The sequence below is a fragment of the Periplaneta americana genome, chromosome 13, assembly GCF_040183065.1.
Source record: "Periplaneta americana isolate PAMFEO1 chromosome 13, P.americana_PAMFEO1_priV1, whole genome shotgun sequence".
NCBI classification, from domain to species: domain Eukaryota; kingdom Metazoa; phylum Arthropoda; class Insecta; order Blattodea; family Blattidae; genus Periplaneta; species Periplaneta americana.
Window position 1 is genome coordinate 39,396,935 of NC_091129.1, and position 26,568 is coordinate 39,423,502.

The 26,568-nt window shown below is 34.6% G+C and overlaps 1 protein-coding gene across 4 annotated transcripts in view; it reads left to right on the forward strand.

The window, feature by feature from the left end:
• The first annotated feature begins 219 nt into the window (after window positions 1-219).
• The window catches only part of LOC138711816 (DNA-directed RNA polymerase I subunit RPA1-like), a 69,253-nt gene continuing 42,904 nt past the window's right edge, over window positions 220-26,568 (forward strand). For 2 of the 4 annotated variants that reach the window (XM_069843067.1, XM_069843068.1), the window contains exons 1-2: window positions 22,621-22,772; window positions 25,935-26,091. In XM_069843067.1, the coding sequence (XP_069699168.1) occupies window positions 22,741-22,772; window positions 25,935-26,091 (189 nt within the window). In that variant the 5' untranslated portion in view covers window positions 22,621-22,740. Of the gene's footprint in view, window positions 758-1,847; window positions 1,972-7,894; window positions 8,057-11,390; window positions 11,585-13,190; window positions 13,411-19,685; window positions 19,967-22,614; window positions 22,773-25,934; window positions 26,092-26,568 lie in introns of those variants that run through there. The other 2 variants (XM_069843066.1, XM_069843069.1) reach the window with 2 other exon arrangements.

Genomic DNA, 26,568 nt, shown 5'->3' on the forward strand with positions numbered 1-26,568 from the left:
TGGGCAGGGCATGTAGCATGTATGGGCGAATCCAGAAATGCATATAGAGTGTTAGTTGGGAGGCCGGAGGGAAAAAACCTTTAGGGAGGCTGAGACGTAGATGGGAAGATAATATTAAAATGGATTTGAGGGAGGTGGGATATGATGATAGAGAATGGATTAATCTTGCACAAGATAGAGACGAATGGCGGGCTTATGTGAGGGTGGCAATGAACCTCCGGGTTCCTTAAAAGTCAGTAAGTAAGTAATACATAATATACTTCTAAAGCTGGATTATAAAATATTGTCGTAGTAGTGACTTTGAATTATCTCTCTAAAAGAAAAGCCTACCCTAAGGAAGCAGACACCGCATACGACACTGATATGCAGCATGTAACTATTGTATGTTAATGAAATTACAATTTGAAATTAAATACAGGTTAAAAAAAAGTTTAAAATGTGCTAACATCATTTAATCTGTTCTGGCTATAGGGCGTGCATTCCAGGGGGGCTTTTGAAGAGATTTCCCCGCAATAACTTGCAGCTTATGATTCAGACTGGTGCCAAGGGTTCAGCTGTGAATGCTATGCAGATCTCCTGCCTGCTGGGTCAGATTGAACTGGAAGGCAAGAGGCCTCCACACATGGCGTCAGGCAAGGCACTCCCCAGCTTTCCTCACTACGACACATCGCCAAGAGCCGGAGGCTTTGTGGATGGAAGGTTCATGACTGGTATCAAGCCACAGGAATTTTTTTTCCATTGTATGGCTGGAAGAGAGGTACCGATAAAAAAATTGGTATTATAAACGTGACACATTTTTTTCTTATTCATTTTACGCCTTTTTCAACAGTTCAGGTATTACTGGACACTTACAGTGACCAAAAATGATCAATTTTGTCACTTCTAAATTTGACTTCATTTTGTACTTTAATTCTTTAGGTTTTTAGGTTAAGAATGTGTTTGTTTTATGTAAAACTGATACATGGTTTTCGAGAAATAAGCATTTTAGTGCAACACTGCAGATTTAAAGAGGCCCCAGGTATGCTCAGACGTCATTCCTTACATTTTACTACAGGCCATGCACTATCTTAAATTCAGCAGTTTAAAAAGAGAATCACGTATCTGTCATGGCTACAACAGAAATTAGAGCAGTTTGAAAGAATCGTTACAGAATTTAGAAATCTCACTATTCGTGAGCTGCCACAAGGAACAAAGAGTAATATGTATGTATTTAACCACAATATTTCACAGTATTCATGAGAATACTATTACTTGTTTTCATATATGTATTTAACCACAATATTTCACAGTATTCATAAGAATACTGATACTTGTTTTCATGTATGTATTTAACTACAATATTTCACAGTATTCATAAGAATACTGATACTTGTTTTCATGTATGTATTTAACTACAATATTTCACAGTATTCATAAGAATACTGATACTTGTTTTCATGTCTTATGTATTTAACTACAATATTTCACAGTATTCATAAGAATACTGATACTTGTTTTCATGTATGTATTTAACCACAATATTTCACAGTATTCATAAGAATACTGATACTTGTTTTCATGTATGTATTTAACCACAATATTTCACAGTATTCATAAGAATACTGATACTTAAGAATACTGATACTTGTTTTCATGTATGTATTTAACCACAATATTTCACAGTATTCATAAGAATACTGATACTTGTTTTCATGTATGTATTTAACCACAATATTTCACAGTATTCATAAGAATACTGATACTTGTTTTCATGTATGTATTTAACCACAATATTTCACAGTATTCATGAGAATACTGATACTTGTTTTCATGTATGTATTTAACCACAATCATTTCTTATTTTCAGGGTTTAATTGATACAGCTGTGAAAACCAGTAGGAGTGGATATCTCCAAAGATGCTTAGTTAAACATTTGGAAGGTTTAGTAGTTCATTACGACATGACAGAGACAGTGATGGCACTGTAGTGCAGGTATGACAATGAACAGCAGTCACCATTCATTTGTTCAAAAGTAAAGTGATATTGGTAATGATGATTGCAGTATGGGTCCAAATCTATTACGATGTTTTTGCACAGAAACAGCTGTGTGAAAACCATTCTTATAATATTGTAATCGCAGCCTAGCATTTTTCAGTGATAAAAGAAGTCTACCTTATAGGACGTGCAGACTATACTAACTGACCATATACTCTGCGCATGTTGTCCTTAAAGGCTTTATTTACAACAAACCTAAAGCAGTCAACCATAAATTCCTCAGTCATGCAACCATTTTGTGCTTGAAATAGAACACCAGGGTGTTTAGGAAGGTTGAAGACTATTGCTTAAATGGACCATGCTCTGACACCAATAGCCAATAGCAAATTGGAAAAAACGACGTGCACAGTACTGATCCAATACATATTTACAGCTTGGATCAGTATTGGCTGTGAAGCTTTTCAAAAAGTGCTATGTTTCTAAGAACATGGATAGCAGTAAGGATGACATTTTGTAGCAGGTTTACTTACTTACAGTGTCGCCACAGTCTACTATATACAGTCGCGAAGCTTGAGGTGTTTTTTTTGCAAATCTCGTGATAAAGCGCTCCAAGCGGTTAGCAACTAGAAACAATAGACTGTCCACTGTCGACTTTGGACTGTGTCGTATTTCCATCGAGTGCTAGCTCGTTGCGTATTTCACATTGATGCTTGTGAAATGTTCGTTATTGGTTGTAATGAAAATGTTAATGGCTAAAATATAATAATTGGAATAATAATATGGGACAAGGAGGAGACGTTTGTAGTGCTATAAATTGTAGCAACAGTAAGAGAAAGAGGCCAGAGTTATCCTTTTTCCGATTTCCGAAAGATTCAGAAAGGTTCCTGGGTTTCCACAAGAATGCTGTGCAGAAACAAAACTCTTAATTTTGAAGTTCTTTGTGACTGTTAGAATACATTATATCCTTAAATTTCACAATGAAATGATTCAGTCTAACCGAAAGGACATTAGATACTGGTTAAAGTTCTGTCACTTAGGCTGCTAAATTTCCAGAGAAATAAAGGTTAGGTCTACTTTTTTTTCCAGAGGATATATTTTTAATTGTAGCTATTAATTTTGTTGTTATTTTTGTGTGTTATTTTACTAAAGACATAGAAAAATTAAGTTTGTTTTAATGAAATTTATTGATCACGTTTTATTTTCAATTCTGGTGGGATTATTATTGCTTAGGCGTACTTTTTTTTTCAAAGGATATGTTTTTAATTATAGCTGTTAATTTTGTTGTTATTTTTATTTGTTGATTTACTAGAGACGTAGAAAAAGTCTGTTACAATAAAATTTATTGATCTCGTTTTATTTCCAATTCTGGTGTGATTATTATTGCTTAACCTCATCCCACTTTGTTAACTACGTAAGCCTACACTACAAGTACCGGTACACGTAAGTTACTCCATTAATTCATATTTCCATTATTATTGTTGTAAAGGGAAATGCAAATTAATATTTATTGGTTTCATAGTTAATTATCGCTATAATCTTGAATGAGTGAAGCCATTATAGTAAATTTCAGTTCGTTTTGGACAAACAAAAATTATATTAACTTATTTCTTGCAGGTATCTTCGAGTTTATGGTGGAATTTAATATACTTCATTAAAATAATAAATTAACTTTATCCATTTAATATTTCAATTATGGAAGGAAGATGTTAATTTTTCCAAAAGAACACAACGAAAGTGTAACATATTTTGTCGCCTACTAGGAGAGAGATCTGCGATGATGAGGCGATAGTAGCGATCCTAGTGGTGGGCAACTACCCATGTTTGCATTTTTACTACATATTGAGCATCGCGACTGTATATAGTAGACTGTGGTGTTGCCCTGAGTAGCACAGTTCGTATAGTGCAGGCCTTCTGTGCCTGAGGTTGTGGGTTCTATCCCGGCCAGGTCGATGGCATTAAGTGTGCTTAAATGTGACAGGCTCATGTCCGTAGATTTAATGGCATGTAAAAGAACTCCTGTGGGACAAAATTCTGGCACACCAGTGATGCTGATATAACCTCGGCAGTTGTGAGCGTCGTTAAATAAATCATAATTTATAATTTTTATTTTACTTACGGCATTTAAGGAACCCAGAGGTTCATTGTTGCCCTATCCTGAGCAAGATTAATCCAGTCTCTATAATCATATCCCACCTCTCTCAAATCCATTTTAATATTATCCTCCCATCTGTGTCTCGGCCTTCCCAAAGGTCTTTTTCCCTCCGGCCTCCCAACTAACACACTATGTACATTTCTGGATTCACCCATACGTGCTACATGCCCTACCCATCTCAAATGTCTGGATTTAATGTTCCTAATTATGTCAGGTGAAGAATACAATGTGTGCAGTTCTGCGTTGTGTAACTTTCTCCATTCTCCTGTAACTTCATCCTTCTTTGTCCCAAATATTTTCCTAAGCACCTTATTCTCAAGCACCCTTAATCTCTGTTCCTCTCTCAAAGTGAGAGTCCAAGTTTCACAACCATGCAGAATAATCGGTAATATAACTGTTTTATAAATTCTGTCAGTTTTTTTGAGAGCAGACTGGGTGATAAAAGCTTCTCAACCGAATAATAACAGGTATTTCCCATATTTATTCTGCATTTAATTTCCTCCCGAGTGTCATTTATATTTGTTACTTTTGCTCCAAGATATTTGAATTTTTCCACCTCTTCAGAGGATAAATTTTCAATTTTTATATTTCCATTTCGTACAATATTCTGGTCACGAGCAGTGGCGTAGCCAGACTAATTATTTTGGGTGGGCCAGATATGCAGGGTTTAGAAAGTACCAGACCCATCTTCTGACAATGCCGCTGCCGTCAACTCTCTTGAAATTCCTTCTCGGAAGTCTTATTTAATAACATGCAAAATTATGATAAACAACCATGCAAGGCATATCTATACAAAGGCTTCATAAGGTGAACTGGAGCTGTTGAGATTTCCTAGCAATGAATCTGTCGATCGCTGATGGTGGATCCTTCAACAAATTCCAACTTTTCTCTCTCTCAATGGATAGAATTGCTAGATTACAAAGTGTAGTGCTTGACATGATTGTCGAATTTTTCTTCGTTTCAGAGCTTTGAAAAGTTTTATATCATTGCCTTAATGAAGGACGAACATTTACTAATATCCATTTTGGAGAGTGAGGTGCTTCCAATAATGAATTTGCTAGAGCAAAAATATCGTTTAAACATACCAAATAAAATAAGGCGTCAAATTTTTCTAGCTGATGTAACAATTCAGTAGCCTCCACGGCTTCCTTCTTTTTATCGCTGCCAGACAATTTTTTAGGCCCAACCCAACACAGTTAAATTGGCTCTTGAAGAAATGAACGCATTTTTGACTTCTTACCTTAATGCTATCAACTGTAACTATTGCTCTGGATCCATGGTTTAGTTTTAATTTTGAGTATTTTCCATAAAAACGCAAAAATACGCATATTTTTTGTGTGGCCCTGGGCCCACCTGCTGGCTTCACCACTGATCACAAGAGATAATCATATACTTTGTTTTTTCGGGATTTACTTCCAAACATATTTTACCATCTGAAAAAGAATCCAGTTCCAGTTACAAAATGAATTTTTTCATTTTATAACATTTACAAAGTGTAAATCTTATTACATAGAGATATTTTTATTTTTCTATATAGAACATCTGAAAACTTGAGGTCGTATTATGTTCGAGGTCATATTAGATTTTTGCCAGTATGGTACTTATTGGAAGAGTGTGGTCTCTAAATTTAAGATTTAAATATGCATGTATTGTCATGTTAAGTATATATATATATATATATATATATATATATATATATATAGGCGAGAGTCGGGTAGTATCGGACAGTGAGTTTCTTTCATCTACCACACGATGATAGTACCTGATTGATATGGTTACATTTCTATGATGTTGCATAGAGAAACGTAACCATGTCATTCAGGTACTACTATATGGTGGTAGATGAAAGAAACGCACTGTCCGATATTACCGATGTCTGATACTACCCGACTCTCCCCTATATATACACAGGGTGGAAGTGAAATAACCTTGCAGATTGAAAGGGACGATGGGGTATGCTGAATGAATAGAAAACCTATATTACGCTCCCTTCTCTAGCTACAATGTTGCAATGTGGATTGCATCATTCAGTGGTTTTTTAATTAAATTTACACGAAAACCGCCCACATTATTGAACTGGACAGAGGGATAAATGATTCTTTATTAGATTTTCTATCAATATGGACAAGAATCACAATCCAATTTGCAATAGTTACCAAATAAGAGGGTGTTAAACATTTAGGAAAAAACATTTTTTTCGGAGAAAACTGTGAACTCTCCACCAATCTGGTATTACAGTTTTTTGTTACATACAACATGAGCTATTCACTCTAAAAATCTACAGGGTTATTTCACTCCCACCATATATATGTATATATATTTTTTTTTTTTGGGGGGGGGGGAGGTTATCTTGATGAAATAACTTACAACTTGTTTTTGAATGAAGTGTGTATTTAATGTTGGTTCTTCTGAAATTTTTTTTTCGCAGTATTTTTCAAAGAAATTCCGAAATGCATTTTTTGAAATCAAGTCCTTGCACATGTCTTTCCAGAGCTCATGTACTCGGGGTTAGCTTTGATGCAAAAGTTTTCGAAGTCATTGCTTCCTTGTAATCTTCTTCATAACAAGTTGAAGCTGAATGTGTTGCCTGCCTACTAGGAAAGGGGCATCTTTTATTGAAGATTGTGCAATGTATACAAAACTTAAGTTACGCATAAAAATTGCACTTAGATGTTTGCTGCATGCTTGACAAACCATTACTATTTTCCATTAGTGCTTGGGGCATATTCGCTAGTGAATTTAGGAATTGTTTATTTTGCTTTAATAACAGAGCTTTTGTACATTTCAACATAACATGATCCACAGACATATACTTTATATATATATATATATATATATATATATATATATATGCAGATGTATGTTTCACTGAGTCACAATGACTGTTAACTCTGTAGTGCTGTTAACAGTATTTTCGCGTATAAATATGAATATATAAGATATTTTTTTCTTCTGTTTCTATCAAACACAGACTAATGTCCTATACACCGTGTGATAAACAAATGTTGGTGAGTTGTGAGCTGGCCACAGAAACAAATTATCTTTCATTGTTTTAATATAGACATGGCAGAAAGAAAAGTGTGTTGGAAAAGAAAATTTGCGATTGTCAACAGTTAGGAACATCTGTTACAAAAATTTTTAATCTCACATTTTTCAAAAGTTTCGCCCTTTGTCAAAAGCATATTATTTGAAAAAATGAGGGAAATAAAAACAGTACTTCTTCAATTACACAAGCACAATGTGACAAATGTCCATAAGTTTATTTTGTCCTATAAAAATATGATGTGTCTCTCCACATTTTCACTACTTGAATTAAATATTTAAAAATAGCAGTCCATTTATTTGAAGAAGTATATACTTTACATTAGCATACACAATTTCAGCCCTTTATCTTAAGTAGTTTCTGAGTAAATGGTTCCTGAATTTAGAACAACATTTTTTTTTCTGTTAATTACTCACCTGCATATATTGTATATGTGTGGATGGCAATTTTTATCTTTGCATACATTTTTTTTAGTTTTTCATTCAACTCACCTACGTACTGTATATTGTACGTGTGTGTACAGTTTTTAAGTCAACGTGTCATACATAAGTACTAAATAATAACTGCTGTTTATGAAGTTCAAACATAATGTGGAGATTTAAAAAAAGCATGTGCATGTTCAGCCAGTTTTTTGTTTTATCATTATTCTTGTCTGTTTTCCAATTGCATTGAAAGTGCAACATGGAATACAAGAATGTACATAGATATTACGTTTCTGTTTTTAGTTTGCTTATGGTGAAGATGGGAAAGATGTCATGAAAGCCCAGTTTCTGAAGAAGAAACAAATCCCATTTCTTGCAGACAATTATAAAGTGATTAAGAATTTTTCGTCAGAAATGTTGGATGATGAACAAACTACTGCTGACATAGCACAGCGAAAAAAACAGGTAATTTTGATTTTCATATACAGACTTAATTATATCATATAACTAATTAATTATATACAACAATATATAATAACACTTTCACATGTTGGACTATTTGACAATGAAATGGCAGATCAACTTTTCAAAAAAGGCACTAAAATCCAAACAATAATCCACTCCAAATCAAACCTCTGCAGGAAGATTGAAGAAATCAAGAAAGCATTTCAAATGGAAAACACGCAAGAAAATATTACAGCTGCCAGAGGGAAGTCATGAGAAAAAATTGATGAACTATCAATGGAAGTAAATATGAAGGCCGCAAGGAAGCTGTTGCAAAATTTAGGTTCATGTCAGGACATGACTGCCTGGCTCACCGTAGGCATATACCACTCCAACAGATGTGTTGTGCTACAACCCTGACCAAATCATGGACAAACAACACCTCCTGTCCTGCCCAGCCTGAAATCCACCTGCACAACAGACTGGGGACCTTGTTAGCTTGTACTGCGAAGCTAGAGGGAAAATGACTTGATCGTCAATTCTAGCCATTGGAAAATAAATAAATAATCTTACTTTCAGATGTCAGTGTTATGACTGGGTTTAGGATTTTTAGGTGATAAAATTGAGAATTACTAATTTTTTTATGTGTTAAAAAATTAAAAAATATTTGCTAAAACATTAAAAATATTTTCATCTTTCACATAATAATGTTCAATATCCTAACACCTAAAAATCCTAACTAGTTAAATACGAGTAAAAGCCTGTGTGTACTCATTAACCATGCCTCATCAGTCAAAATGTCTTTGGAGTTCCAGTTCACAATACATGACATCTCCGAATTATCCATTAAAAATCTCTGTTGATTGTCACAGAACACAGTCGGTACTGGGAAAACGATTGTTCTATATCAAATGAAGTCAGTCTAACGTACTTCAGAAGAGGGATAGCAGACATTAACTCTCAGGTTCTTGTTGTCTGCTTGTTGATCTTCTGGAGCTTGGGCAACTTTGCTCGTAATTTCAAATTCAATATTTTTTCTGAACACAAGTTTAGATTATTTTTTAAAACTTTTCCATTTTGTTTTTAAACTTGCCATTTTTTCTTTCTGTATCGTGTACTTTTTTTAACAGTTTCTTTCAGGAGGTTTGTTATTTCTTCTAGTTTTTAATGGAGTTGGACAAGACACTCAAATTAGCAGAAACATATGGAGATTTATTTCTTCAATACATTTTGAACGTAGTTTTTGTCCATTTCATCTACTACCAATTTAACACTATTAAAATTGATATGCATAAGACACCACTGCAAAAAGTCAAGCTCCCCAATATGTGTTAATAATCAAAATATGAAAAATATTTTGTTCCATATTTTTATCCTGAAAATTTGTATCTTTATGTGATATAAAATTTGGTATTTTTGCTAGAGACATCATGTCTAAAATTTTTAACTTAATTGACAAGTAATCGCGAACAAAAAAACATTTATTCACCCAAAAAATCCAAAATCTATTTTATCACAGTATCCCGATATTAACCTGAGAATCTCGAATTTCTTAACTAAATACAACTAGTTTTACTATAGTTACTGTATGTCAGTTCATCAGCAACATATTAGGTTTGATTCCATTCATGCAGAGATTTTGTAGAGTGTTAAGGAGTTAATATTGTGAATAGAAATAAACTGGAAAAGATACGTTTTCTAAGATGTTGAAGTTAGTTTTGAGAGCATTAAAATCTGTGATTATTTGAAACGGTTTTATCCTGATTTAGCAATAATTTTATTTGTAATATAGCACTTTGCAAAATATCTCAGAAGAAGCAAGAGGCACGATACTTAAACAAATTGGCAAACTTAAATACATTTATAATCTTATTTGTAGCTATGAGACATTTGAGTGTGAAAGAAATGTTGCTGCTACTGCTGTTGTTGCTCATGTTACACTGTAGTCTATGGGATCAGATTCATAAGCTTCGACATTTTTAGTCCATTATTTATTTTGAGAAGATTCTGTACTTTTTTTTATTGTAAGCAGTCCAATATGTGTTGGGGTTGGCATCTGTTTTTATCACAATTAAAAGGGATGGAAAAAAATTACTGGACATCCACTCTATCATGTGATTCTTTGACAAAAATCAAGACTCTCTTCTGCTTACATATATAGGGTGAGTCTTCACCAGGGGGGAGGACACACTAAAACAGTGAAAAATGCTATATGAACAGTGTCCATTTGTACCGCATTTCCAAGTTATCAGTACAGTTCTGTTGCAGCAATGATAGGCGTAACATTACAAGAAATACTCAAAATGACTCCCTGTGGCTTGAATGCAAGCATACAGTCGTTGTGTAGAATGCCATACTCTTTCAAATGAAAATTCAGTGGGTTTAAGTCTGGGGAACGCACAGGCCATCGAGTGGGTCCTGCACGTCCTATCCATTTGTTAGGATATAGTTCATTGAACACGTTTCTGGAATTTTGTTTGTGGAACTGTCTGAAAGAAATTGTGTACTCAGAACCCATTCCCACTGTTGAAATACTTCGTCAACGTATACAAGATTGATGTCAACAAATCTGACGAACACACATGGTACAGTTGGGTTGGCAATCCTTCCCATGAAAAAATTGAATGCTATGCAGTAGCCTTCTGAACCAATCAGAACGTAGCATTTTCTATCAGCTGCTCATGTTGCCACATGGAGCACTGCTGTGTTGTCGATTTGCTTATGTTACATAGTGTTACTAACATGTGCGTGATTTGTTTGTTAGTTATAAATAATTTGTAGCACTGGTGTGAAATGTTGCAAAGAAAAAAGGTGTTCAAAAAATGGTAACCCACGTAGTGAGAATCCATCCATAAACAGTCAGGCGTCAGAATGGTGCACATGATTCTTCAATTTTATGAGCAGGAGATGAGATTTGTCCGTATATAAGGGCAACCCTCCATTTGTGCAGATAATTTAATACAGTGGACATAAAAAAAAAACTTCAGGTCTCTCCAAGATAACAATAATAAAGAATGAGTTACATAATAATTACCATTTAATTTAACAGAGCAAAATAGCAAACTCCACATAATTTAAGTCAGCTGTTGTGTAGTGAGGGTCACTGTGGCAAGGTCACGTCTCTCGTTACCAACATAACAGTAAACTGCCAAGTGCAATGTTGCAGTGGCCTGGGTATAGGTTGTTACAAGGCCATCATGGAAACACTACTCTCTTGTAAAGAAAATTGATTTTAATTATTCCTATAAAAGTAACATGAACTAATATTTTATAGACATCAGTCATTACTCCTCTGATTTTCTTTTACTCTCTCATGATTTTTTTTCTTCACTTTGTGCCGCTTTCTTTTTTTCAGATTCGTAAATGGAAGAAAAAGAATGGAAATCCTTTCCAAAAACATAGAATTAGTCCATTTTTATTGTTTTCTGCTGATATGAAAGATCATAAAGTATACAAAGGAAGGATGTTGAACAAGGAAACAGGAAGACCAAGATTTGCTGAAACTGTGTGCAAGCTTTGGAGGGAGAGCGATACTGACACAATTGAGACGTGAGTATTGTGAACCATTTAAAATGTAACTTTCTTTCAGTCCTGTAAGGTTTATTATGTATTCAGAAGTGATTTTTACAAATTTGAGATGTGGAGTAGAGTGTTTTTAATATGAATGCACATCCAATGGCAATAGGGAAATGCAGACCAGTGCCAGTAGTGTGCAGTGGTGTGGAGTGGAACCAGCCTGCATAGGGAAGTATGTATGGACTTGTTCATGTATTGGCATTCGACCACTTGCTGCCTACCAACAGATTTTGTTGAAGTGGGAGCAGTAGGTGGTAGATAAAATCAGTACGAATTGAAAATTTTCTGCAACTTATTCCGTATTCTAATTGTTTGTCCAGAATTTTAGCAGTATATCAAGTTAGCATGGTTTTCGAATCAATTAATGTTATCGTCAAGTGACTGTTAGTCACCCTTATTTCTGGGGGACTTCTGGTAGTAAGAAGGATAATTTGAAATGACCATCAGTAGGCTAGACATGCAGAGTATGTATGTTCATGCACTTGCACGCAAAGTACGAGTAGCTATTTGCTTGAACTAGTTTCTAAAAATGTTCTCATTGTTTTTTATCTATTTAGCAGTTGCAAATACCATATTTACTCATGTAATAGATGCTGTCGCATAATGTACACATCCCAATTTTTTACAGTAATATGTTGTGAAACTTGGACTCTCACTCTGAGAGAGGAACATAGGTTAAGGGTGTTTGAGAATAAGGTGCTTAGGAAAATATTTGGGGCTAAGAGGGATGAAGTTACAGGAGAATGGAGAAAGGTACACAACACAGAACTGCACGCATTGTATTCTTCACCTGACATAATTAGGAACATTAAATCCAGACGTTTGAGATGGGCAGGGCATGTAGCACGTATGGGCGAATCCAGAAATGCATATAGAGTGTTAGTTGGGAGACTGGAGGGAAAAAGACCTTTAGGGAGGCCGAGACGTGGATGGGAGGATAATATTAAAATGGATTTGAGGGAGGTGGGGTATGATGATAGAGACTGGATTAATCTTGCACAGGATAGGGACCGATGGCGGGCTTATGTGAAGGCGGCAGTGAACCTTCGGGTTCCTTAAAAGCCATTTGTAAGTAAGTAAATATGTAGGGAAAATAAATCCGCATTACATTTTATACCTAGTTTCAGATTTACGTGTATTCAGTTTCAGGTTATACTGTGCTACATTTGTTATTCATTTCGTATGTTACGCACTTCACATTATTATTGCTCGTAAGCATTCGATATGTCGGTGCTCTCCAAGTCATACAGACCCAGATACAAAATTTGGGCCACCTGAATTTTGTTCTGAGCCTGTGAAATCAATTATTTTCAATATTACTTAAATGTCTGATGTCGAAATCTGCTGTGATTATCACGTGGGCTGTCAGGTAGTTACTCAGAATATTTCCTTTCATATAATATGCACCCTGGATTTTTAATCCAAAAATTATGGAACAAAGTGCGTCTATTACGCGAATATATACGGTAATATTAGATTTTATGATTATGCGTGTTTCCAAACATGGCCTACGCAAATATGATTTTTGTCTGCTGTAAGGATTGAAATGGAATTGAAGCTTGTTGTGTTTCAATCTCAGGTATAACTACAAGGCACTGAGATGTGCTGATCCTGTGAGTGCAGAGTTCCAAGGAGACCGTGACTTCGGTGCTATAACAGAGAAGCTAGACAGTCTCATGGATGATTATTTGAAAGAAAGGCACAGTTGTAGGAAATCTGAGTTCCGGCATCTGATGTCTGTGAAATCCATGCTTTCTCACGTACATCCAGGGGAACCCGTCGGACTTCTGGCTGCTCAAGTAAGTTGTTTCTTGTATAATAATATAGCATTCATCATCATTCACCGAACACAAATTCAGGCCATAAGTTGACCTATTTCGCTCTCAGCTAGACAGGATCTACAGTCTATACAAACTAGAAAGGTATTGACAGTTCTCGCTTGCACATGCGGAAAGGGAGCGACGTTGTGAAGTTGTGCTGTAGTCAGTGCGGCTCTTTGCGCCTCCTGTCTGCCGTGTCGGAACTAAGCAGCTGACACAAAATCATAAACTCATAAATTTGTATCATACGGTAGTCTTTCACCAGACTAATATAATAATAATAATAATAATAATAATAATAATAATAAACATATGAATGAATGCGATTATGGTATATACTGTGTAAGCGATAATTTCTCTCCACTAATACCTTACGACCATTGATTTTTTTTATACTTGAAACCTAAATTCTTTAAGACAGTGTGCAGGGAAGAAACACTGCCATGAAAAAGATCCACATCTCGAAGTGAAGTTTGCAGCTTTTCTAACATAGGATGTCCCTCCCATCGGTAATATAAATATACATGCCGCCAGATTGCATTCTCCTGAAAGATATCTAAATTTGTCACCCACTTTTCCACTTTCATTTTCTTTCCCAGGGTTGCCAGTCGGAAAGGTCCATCCTCTTGCTCATTCAATTTAATCTTTCCTATTGTAACGATGGTGTTCTTTCCTATTTTGAGAGCCTCTGCTGCAGTACTATTTGACCACCTGTTGTACTGGAATAAGAGGCCCGCCATTGTCTCTTCTTTCTCGAAATAGTCTTGCGCATTACAAACCATTTCTCTCGCCTGACTTGTAAGAGGAGCGCTTTTTCCGTTATTTCTAGATCACTTGCTGTCCCTTGTAGCACTCCTTTCTCCCTCTGACCCCGTGGTTCGTTTTGTGCCGCTAACTGCAGGCGTGATGTCTTGCGATATTGTATAAGTGAAACACACTGATACTATAAGTCATGTTACAAATACACTCACAGCTAAATTAAATTTAAAACTAAATTCAAACTAACTCTACCTTCATCAGCAACAAAATATCTACGAAAACAATAGCCACGACAGAACACTAATACTTGCTGTAACACAGTAATGAAGATTCATCACTTCCAAACAAAACACGTACTCGCTGCGAAACAGTTGGCAATGTTGGCCTGTTGTCATGGTCTCTGATTGGCTAGTTTGGGGCGGTTGCCATGGTGACGCTTAGAAGACTGTCTGTATAGACTGTAAGCGTTGTTTTCGTGGATGGCCAATTCGACGTCTTCCTCATGGATGGTAGTGTAATAGGTATCCTAGTTGGTGACACATGTTGGAGCCATCTTTTCCTGTAATTGAAAGTTTTTCTTCTAATGGCTGCATGTAGAGTATATCCAGCTGTTTGGCGCATACTGTATATCTCATTTCTGCAGCTCTTGATCTACTGATGTCTTTCTTCTTCAAAACCCAAGTTTCACTTCCATATAGGATAGTCAGAGAGGCTAGTGATTTATACAATTTTAATCCCGGGTTTTCAGCCCTATGTGCTGATGCTTTATCCACTAAGCCACACCAGATTCCAGTTTCAGTGCCAGATCGAATCCCCTCAATTTAAGTTCTACCTCTCAGTTTTCCTTTTGGTGGCGTACCCTCATGTACTGTATGACAGAAAATGTGACAGTGGCAAAATGTCCAATGTACTATGTACAGAGGCGCACTCATTACGAGTGACTAAGTGGCCGGAATCTGACGGGATCAGCATCATCTTGAATCACATTGTGATTACTTATGCATATCATATTAGTATATCATTTTATATATATATATATCATGAGATTTTTTTATGAAAATGTTTGTGGACTTAATATGAAAAGTGATTAAATTTTCCAAAATATAGTGAGTAATAATGATATCATTAGAATAATTTGAATAATTTCAAGGGAAAAATTGTTCCGGGGCCGGGTATCGATCCCGGGACCTCTGGTTGAACGTACCAGCGCTCTACCACTGAGCTACCCGGGAACTCCACCCGACACCGTCTCAACTTTTCCCTTTATATCCACACAACTCGCGTGGGCTGACGAAACGCCAGAGACCCACAACGAGTGCACACAATTTCTGTGTGACTTGGAATTGTGGTTTTCTGTTAACGTACACAGTAACGTATATATTATGCAAATCTAGTCTTTCAGGTGAAGCTCCCTGTAAAGCAGATTTGAATAATTTCAAGGGAAAAATTGTTCCGTGGTAGAGCGCTGGTACGTTCAACCAGAGGTCCCGGGATCGATACCCGGCCCCGGAACAATTTTTCCCTTGAAATTATTCAAATCTGCTTTACAGGGAGCTTCACCTGAAAGACTAGATTTGCATAATGATATCACTATGTGTCTCACTGAAACATGGTTTTCCGAATCTGTTGTTAATACAAATTTGTTTCCTAATAATTATACTGTGTTTCGTGCTGATAGATTATTTGAAGCTACCAACAAAGTAGAAGGTGGGGGTGTCTTAATGGATACCTTTTATACGTCGGAGATATGATTTAGAATTCGTTAATGAATGCGTTTGGATTGAAATTAAAATGCCTGATGGTTGTAATCTGCTAATTGGAAATCATTATTTCCCACCCGATACAGATCATAAACATGTAAAGTCTTATCTAAATTTTATAGAAAACAATCTTGATACCCACAACTTTGTCCTCAGGGATTTCAATGCTCCTGGCATGGATTGGTCATCAAGTTGCATTCGTAATGATATTCATTATTATGCTAAAATTAAGTCTCATGATTTATACCGGTATTCCTTTTCTTGTCTTCTTGGACTAAACCAAATTAATCTTATGAGAAATAGTAAACCTCTTCTTGATCTTGTTTTTACAAATGTCTACAACTGTTCAGTTAATCTTGCTAATCATTCACTAGTTTTGGAAGATGTTCATCACCCATTAAATTATTCTCAAGGTGATTATCACTGTCTTTATCCACTCTCCACAATTTTGATTAGGATTGTATATATCTTACTACTGATGTCAATGTTGCTATTAATTCTCTGACTAAAATTGTAAATGATGCTATATCTAAAGCTGTCCCTGTCACCTTTGTGACAGGGACACAATGGTTTTCACACAGTCTACATCAACTCATTAAGAAAAAGAACAAAGCACATAGAAATTTAAAAAAATATAAATCTGATCACCACTATCAAATTTTCTCTTACTGTAGAAAACAAGTCAAGGCTTTGATTAATTCTGATGAATGTAAATGGTTACAATCCGTTGATGACAATTTAAAAAAGAGCCTAATAAATTTTGGAAATATGTAGAATCTTTTCACAAATCGAAAAACATTCCTAATGAATTTATTATTAATGGGGTTCACATCGCTGATCAAAGAGTCATTGCAAATGCATTTGCTAGTCAATTTAAATCATTTCAGATCAGTCATAACTCCAATTTTCTCAATTGTTATTCTAACATTAATGACTTTTTACCCCTATCTGTAATCTCTTGTGAGAATGTCAGGAAGGCCATAAAAAATGTCAAGCCGAATGAATCTATGGGTCGGATGGCATCCCTAATTTTATTATTAAAGGATGGTCTGAAATTCTTATAGGCTTACCTGTTTTAACCTACATTTTCAATTTGAGTTTGAAAACAGGGAAATATCCTTCTCTTTGGAAGGAAGCATCTGTTATTTCCATATTTGAGAATGGTAATAAAGCTATTGTAAGTAATTATAGACCTATTTCCATACTTGATAACGTCTCAAAATTTTTGAAAAAAAAAATAATTAAAAGACATATTTCTTTTTACATGAAAAACAAAATGAAATCGGCCCAACATGGTTTTACAAACGGGAAATCTACGACTACTAATTTAGTTTCATATCTCAATTTTGCTATGCCTATATTTGAAACTCAGGATCAAATTGATTCCATATATTTTAACTTTAGCAAAGCATTTGGTGTTGTTCCCCGTAATATGTTAGAGTAAATTAAACTCTTTTGATCTTACCCCTAACTACCTGAATTGGTTTGAAAATTTTTTAAAAGATAGACAATCCTGTGTTAGACTTCGAAATTCTTACTCTGATCCATATATTAGTTTATGCGGACTTCCACAGAGTTCCACTTTGAGGTCTCTATTAGTTTTATTATTTATAGATGATATCAGTACTAGACTAAGTTCTAACTGCCTTTTATTTGCCGATGACCTGAAAATATTTCGCAAAATTAATAGTCTAGCAGACTGTATAACTTTGCAAAATGATATAAACGCTATTGAGCTGTGGTCTGCTGGTAATGGAATGAAAATTAATGAATCGAAAATTTTAGTCATTTCCTTCTCTAGAAAAATCACTACTCTCAAATTTAATAATTGAGGACCGTTTTTACAAAACTTGTTAACTGAAAAAAAAAACTAAATTTTACAGGAGAGACAAAACACTATAGTAAGCAAGTTTTGCTGTATGTCTCATTTATAGCAGAAAGCAAGTTTTGTAAAAACGACCACGTTTTGACACACTACAATGAAGAGAAATAACCCGATTTTACTAAGATGCTTTGAACATCATGTAGAGGCCTGCCTTATGTTAATGAATCCATCAAAATCTCAATTTTGCGAATTTTGCAGTTAGCAATTTCTGCAAAAACGGTCCTCAATTATACTCTTAATAACATCAACATAATAAGGAAAGACGGTATTAGAGACCTGGGAGTTATACTCGATACCAAATTACATTTTCATAATCATGTCCAATATATTTATAATCATTCCATTAGAATGCTCGGACTTATAAGGTCTATAACTTATTCTTTTTCTACTCCAGCTACTCTTGTAATTTTATACTATACATTAATCAGATCTAAACTCGAATATGCATCTGTTGTCTGGAATTCTATTACTTCTACTGATTTGGTTAAATTGGAAATCATTCAAAGAATTTTTTATGTCCCTACTTGCTTTCAAGTTTTTATCAAATTCATCTATTTTCAATTATGAGAGTACTTGTAAATATTTTAAGTTTTCTAGCCTTTATGTTAGACATCTTGAATTTGACTATTTATTCTTTTGTAAGGCTGTAAAGGGTGATATTGATTGTGAATCCTTCATAAGCAATATCTACCTTCGGGCCCGTTCGAATGGTTTAAGATTTCAAAAAATTGTTTATACCTATAAGCCGAAATCTCTCCAGTTGTCAGATGCATGAAAGCTGCCAATTTATGTTGCATTAATTCGGATCCGTTTAATGTGTAGCTTGCTGTTTGGTTATTTTTATATTGAGTTTACACATCAAAATCACACTCATTTCAGTTTCATTCGTTTGTGTTGTTTTTTAGCTATTCTGTATCATGTATTTTGCAGTTATCTATTAATTTTGTCATTATTGGTTATTTTATTTGTCTCTAATTTTAATAATTATTTTTATGCACTGTTTATGTAATTCCTTGTGCATTGTAAATCTTGTGCTAACTTTTATCTTGTGCTAAACTGTTGTTGGCTCCAGGCTGTTGTACAGCACAATAAATATTAGTAAATAAATTATTATTGTTGTTATTATTATTATTATTATTATTATTATTATTATTATTATTATTATTATTATTATTATTATTATTATTATTATTATTTATAAATTACACTTGTGAGGAAGTTAAACGCAGAATAAATATAGGAAATGCGTGCTATTATTCTGTTGAGAAGATTTTGTCGTCCAGCCTACTTTAAAAAATACTGAAAGTTAGAATTTATAAAACAGTTATATTACAGTCGTTCCATATGGTTGTGAAACTTGAACTCTCATTTCGAGAGAGGAGCAGAGGTTAAGAGTGTTCGAGAATAAGGTGTTTAGGAAAATATTTGGGGGTAAGAGGGTTGAAGTTACAGGAGAATGGAGAAAATTACATAACACAGAACTGCACTCATTGTCTTCACCTAACATAATTAGGAACATTAAATCCAGACATTTGAGATGGACGGGGCATGTAGCATATATGGGTGAATCCAGAAATTCATATAGAGTGTTAGTTGAAAGACCTGAGGGAAAAAGACCTTTGGGGAGGCCAAGACGTAAATGGAAGGATAGTATTAAAATGGATTTGAGGAGGTGAGATATGATGGTAGAGATTGGATTAATCTTGCTCAAGATAGGGACCGATGGCGGTCTTATGTGAGGGGGCAATGAACCTCTGGGTTCTCTAAAAGCCATTTGTAAGTAAGTTATTTTAAATATACAATCTTTCTGCATAAGGAGTCTACAAATACACATGGTTTTTCTATTTCAGTCCATCGGAGAGCCATCCACTCAAATGACTCTGAACACATTTCACTTTGCTGGTCGTGGTGAGATGAATGTGACATTGGGTATACCTCGATTGCGAGAGTTGCTGATGACAGCATCACATAATATGAAGACTCCAAATATGGACATACCATTCCTTCCTGACATACGTAAACTAGAGAAAAAAAAAGCAAATAATTTGAAATTGAAATTGTGTAGAGTTACAATGTCTGACGTATTGCAGTACATTGATGTAAAGGACAAAATTGAACTTTTTCCTGAAAGGTAAGAAGTGAAATGTATATAACATTTATGCTGAACAAATTACTGTATGTGAAAATTAAAGCTGTTTTCAATTTTTTTGCATAGTACTTTCTTTCACCAAGTACGCAATGTTTATAAAATACTACGTACAAATGTATGACCACGTTTTTAGAGATATCAGCAAATACGTTAGAAACGTTGATTAATACTTTATTTTGGTATTCTCGTTAGTCTGTAATCGTTGTAAACTTCTTCACCAATTTATGATTATACTTATTCTCAAGGTATAAGATAGACTCTCAGTAATCACCATCTGATAAAACTTTGCTTTTACTTGTGTTATAACCTCTCTCTATCAAGTCTATAAATACAGGTTCGAAACTTACCGTTTTCTGTTAGAACTCTGGCACTGGTTCTTATTAAATTACTACTTGGCTTTATTTCCAAGCTTCTGTGTATTCAGAGCTTTCAGATGATTAAGATTTGGTTGAACTGTGTTTCATAAATGCTGATGTTGCATTTCTTTGAGCATCTGTAATGTGAAGGCATTTTAAACGGGATAATTCTATTACTGTGTGTCCCATTTTATTCTTACTCCAGATGTTTGAATTTTACATGGACTATGTAAATATAAGTGTTTGGGATTTTCTTAGGAGTTTTAATATGATGTTTTTTTTTCAAAAATAGGATTTTGTCATTGAGAGAAAAGTCTTAAAGGGGTACTGAATTCAAAAACACATTCAGGGATGATATATTCTAAACAACATGCAATGAAGCAAACTAGACCTTTCTACGATTAATGGTTTCCAAGCAACATACTTCTGAACGTGGACATTGGCAATGCGTGTGACATCATACTGCTATGCAAGTCCATCGTTGCTTTAGTTACATTACATTCACTATAATTCATGTCCAATACCGTTCTTCTTTCCATAACAAAGCGTTACACAGCTGTGAACTTGTACAACGCAAACCACGGTTGCAGTTGTGACTAACAAGAAAGACAGACTATGATGTGATGTCACATTCTTAATCATAACTATGGACCTCAAATTTCTTGAATAAAATCCCTTAAATTTCTTGAGTGACAAAGGTAAAAATTCTTGAGTAAAATAATTAAATTCTTGGGTGAAAAAGGAAAATTCTTGAGTTCTGTGATCATCTATACTTGAATAAACAGCTCAATATGGCACCAGGTACTGTTTACAGTTTTATTAGTATGCGAGGGAAAATAGAAATAGTAGCTTCGCGCACAACTTGCTTATTGCAGAAACTGCACAGCATTATATTATCTCCAAACTTGTTCATTCCATCTTGGGAGAATTGTTTGATCCGTTTATCTAACCTGAGTTTCGGCAGCATAATGAATAATATATAAATCAGTTTTTATTTTCACTCAATCACTTATCATGTTAAGATGGCAGAAATGAATTCTGTTACATTAGGATACAATATTAATATAAGTCACGAATATTTTCGACTTACTTTCAAGTCATCTTCAGGTGATAGTTTACTAACAAACAAACATTTGAACATGGTGAAAAATATTATTTAAACACATCTGTAAAACACTAATAAATAGTCTAACCATGATACTTTTTCTTAAAGCGGTTAAATGGCGTACATGGTATTAAATTAACATTCAGATACAAAGCCTTCCAGTGGATATAATTATAATTTATACAATATATTAAAAAGCAGGCTCCCCTCTAGCTGAGTTGGCAATAATAAAATAACTTCAGATAGGATGTTTACTGTTTCTTAAGGTATTAATCATTTGTCTTCGAATGTAGGCTTTCATGGCAGCCATCAATGAGGTGAGTGTTTTCCAAGCTAAGAAGCAATGATCTACTTTGTAGAGGTGCAGACAGTTATCATATGCAACTTAATTTCGTAAAATTTTCTGTGGCCAGTCTTTTCGCATACACATGTATGAAAATAATTCCATAGTGGTGTATTGTGAGCACATGCATGCGTCCAGAAAATAAATTGTTGCAAATGTATGTATGCATATCCCACACTTTTGATGCTCTAGTTACAGATAATACATCAGGGAATAGGTTTGTATTTTTTTTTAACTATGCTATTTAATGTAATCATTTTAATTTGAAAGAAAAATAATTTAAAAATTAGGCCAAATTGTGTAAAGTAGTAAAAAGTATTGCATTTAATATTTCAAATGCACTGAACCCAAAATCTCAACTATATATAGACTCAAGAGTACTAAGCGATCTTGTTACAGTGCGCACATACTTCACGTAGTTTCAAATAGTCATAAGTACACAAATAGTAAATAACTGTGGAAATAAACGATATGGATCTCTTTATTTGATGCCTGGAATTCATAAAAAAAATTCGCCCATTTATGAAAAGGTCATACTTTGTCAGTTTGCGATTTGATGTGGAATGACTGTTAAATAAAAATTCAGTGGTTTGAGGTAAGGAGGAATAGACCAGAATGTTGGTCCCCGTGATCTTTTCATTTCTTAGAGAATCATTGACCTAGAATCGTTACAGCAGCAAAAGAAAAAAAATGAGGCAGTGCCCACCATGCATGAAAACCCCAGTTCTTACACCTGTTACTGGTGAATTAATTTGACTAAATTTCTGAAACTGAAGTGTCAAGAGAATGAATACAGTATTGTAATTTGTTCATTTTCTTATTTCAGGAACCAAGTATATATGATACATATGCAGTTTCTTCCACGTGAAGTATACAAGTCCAAATTTTCTGTGAAACCAGCAGAAATTCTGAAGCATGTCGAGAAAAAGTTTCTGAAGGAGTCTTCTATGCCATGAAGAAAATATTGAAAATAAAAGCTACATTGTAAGCACTAATTTCATTTATTTTTATACTCGTTCACTTAGATCTTTTATTTCCTGCTTCAGACTTTTCTGCATTTTTTACCAAATATTTTCACTCGGTAAAAAAGAAAGAGAATTCAATATCCTATGCAATGGCCAACAACTTCCTAGGACTTATGAATCCAAATATCTTGGAGTTATTTTCGATAGTAAGTTAACATGGAGCAACCATTTGAAATACATTTCTGAAAAAGCTCGTAAAAGATTCTCCCTTTTAAAAAGACTAGCAGGAAAGAAATGGGGATGCTCTAGGAATACTTTGAACACTACATACAAAATGTTTATACAGCCAGTGCTGACATACTGCGGAGAAATTTTAATTACTTCACCTTTCATATACGACATAGAATATGTTCAAAACCAAGCTCTCAGACTCATTACTGGTGGAATCAAAACAATGCCAATAAATTCTATGAGATTCCTCACTAATATTAACAGCATCAAAATGACAATAGAAGAAAAAGCACTGATTCAATATGAAAAACTTGTCACATTACCAGGTAACAATTGGCATTCATACAGTCCTCTTTGTAGATTGAAAACTCAAAAAAGTTTCATATCCATTGTTCAAGAATTAAAACAGAAAATCAATATCCCGAATTTAAAAGAAAACTTACAAATTAAACCAAACCCTTTAACTCTATTAAATATAGAATATAATCTAAATTTAACAGAAGAAATACTGAAATCAGATGTAAACACTGAAATACTGAAACAATTGTCTTTAGAGACAATTAATATTAGGTACCCTCCACAAAACTGGCTTCATTTATACACCGATGGATCCTTGATCTCCAGAGAACAAGGTGCCGGTGCAGGTGTTATGTGCTGTCTCTTTCACTTTATAGATCTCTTGGATATGGAACAACAAGTTTTGATGGTGAAATCATTGCAATAAGTGAATGTCTCAGGAATCTTCTATGCCACATCAATAAATTTAGGAATGCAGTTATATTGTCAGACTCCAAAGCAGCTATTTTATCAATCGTCTCTAAACACACACCTTCATCTCAAACAGCAGAAATAACTAAAATGCTCTCTCAATTAATATCACTCAATAAAAGAATTGTATTCCAATGGATACCATCCCATTGTGGAATCCTGGGAAACGAGAATGCGGATGCTTTAGCAAAGAAGGGCAGCACTGCTACTTACAGACCTGTTACTAAATCTACGTATTACTCTGTGAAGAGATTTATGAAATCTACATACTTAGACTTCAACAAACAAAATTTGCTAACTCAATCCCAAGGGAAAAAAATGGAACTCTCTGCATCAAAATCCACAGTTAATTCCCGATTTACCACGAAAATCGTTTGTAGCTGCATTTAGATTGGCAACAGGTCATGACTGTTTGGCCAAACACCTGCATAGAATTGGAATATATCAATCCCCTAACTGCCCACTGTGCAACTCAAACCAAGAAATGGATTCGGAACACCTCAAAATCTGTGCTTCAGTGGCTGGTCATGATGATAGCTTTGAAAAATATTGGAGTGCAAAAGGTCAAATGACTTTATTGTCAAACGCCTGGCATTAGAAAACAACAACAACAACTTTTCTGCATTTGGCATGAGTCACTACGTACTGGTGGACTGGTGAATGTTCACTGTATCGTCATTTCTGATGATGGATTGAAGTATGCAGTATTTAAGAAGTAAATTAGAGATGTCATGTCAGCTGTTAATCTTATAAAATAAATATTATTGTGATGTACCGAAATACATGTGATGTTTCCGTGCAGGAATTCTGCATCACCACATGATGAAGGCTGGATAGGCATCGGGACTTGAACTCGAGTTTTCAGCTCTACGTGCTGATGCTTTATCCACTGAGCCACACCGGATTCCAGTTCCGGTGTCAGATTGAATCCCCTCAATTTAAGTTCTTCCTCCCAGTTTTCCCTTTGGTGGCCTGCCCTCATGTACTGTGTCACAGAGTATGTGACAGTGGCACAATGTCCAACGCACTGTGTACAGAGGTGCACTCATTACGAGTGACTAAGTGGCCGGGAAAATGTATGCTATGTTACCAAAGTGCAAATAGCAGTTAGCAAAGCTTTCTCGTTTTCCATTGTCGTCCATCATGCGAGTAGAATGAAACTAGAAATGTGTTCGAGGCTTGTGCGTCCTACTCAGGTGGTTCGTATCATGTGCAACGCTTGCACAATTCACTCCATGCATTACATGCAGCGCCACTGTACTGCTGTTGCGCGCCCATGTATATGCGGCCTAGCAAGCATTGAGTCAGAAGCTAAGGACTGTTAATTCTTAACCGATGTTGATGCACCCAACCATAAGTATTATATGTACACTGTTGTTGTTGTTGTTGTTATTATTATTATTATTATTATTATTATTATTATTATTATTATTATTATTATTATTATTATTCATCCAAAGGAAATTCATATCCTTATGTTGATTCAGATTTCTGCCCACTAACTCTGGGTATAGCTACGAGATAATATGCGTTTACCTTAATTGTCGAAGCCTATATGCTAGACGCCATGAGCTCGATTATCTATTCTGCAAGGTCCTCAAAGGTGATATATCCTGTAACTCCTTAAGAAACGTTATCTTACGTATTCTGCAAAAGATATGAGAGCTCACAAACTTTTCTATAATAGAAATTCAAAATTTCTTTCACCAGTCTCCAGATGCATTAAAAATACGAACATGCATGGCTGCGAATTCGATCCTTTCACTGTATGAACTTAGTTTGTTCCTGACAATTACATAATCTTTTATTTATTCTCGTAAACAATTGTCTTCAATTTTTTATTGTAATTTTTATGGTATTTTCATGCTACAACATATCATTCATTAGCGACTCATTTTTTTATTTGCCATTGTTTTACTTGTATCTATTAATTAACAATATAATATTAATCCAGTGTATAAAATTTTTTATTATTGTCATCAATGTAAATATTGTTTTCAATTTATTCTGTATTATTGCATTATTATCATCTTAGTTGTGCTAGATTATCATTGGCCAACCGCTGATGACTAACAAATTAATATTAATAATGATTAATGAAATAAATGTATTATTATTATTATTATTATTATTATTATTATTATTATTATTATTATTATTATTATTATTATTATTATTTTAGAATTGAAAGTGCAGCTGAAACAGCAGAAAAGTCCTTTAAGAATGAAGATGACGAAACTGAAATAAAATTGGAAGATGAAGTGGACCCTGATTTTACGAGGAAAATTAAGAATGCTGGAATAGGAGAAGAGCATGAAAGTTCTGACGAAGATGAAGGGGTAAGACACAAACAGTTTTGTACATGGAAAAAGTACAGTATAAATTAATTTCAGTGAGAGTTGTAAATGTTGACATTACATATTATCACACTGATAAACTTCACAGTTGTCTAAATTAGGGGCATTGAGTACCGGTAACATTTAATTATGTAATCTCTCACATTTCACTTCTTTATCATCTGTGGTGACTGAATGGCCAATGCGCTTGCCATTAAATCTGAGTCCTGTGTGTTGAATCTCAGTCCAGAGCATTTTATTTTAAAGATGATGATAAAATCCTTTAAATGGCTTCAGAAGAAAACTAAATGTGGAATCCTTTGTCACACGTTTAGGGCCCTGTCTCTAAATCAAACGGCTTCATACAAATTATTTCCACATGTTCTTTACAAGTTATTAGGGATAATGAATTTTAGTGTATAGATGCACACCTCAGAAATTTAATTTTTATACTGCTATAGAAATAGGATCCAGGAAGTT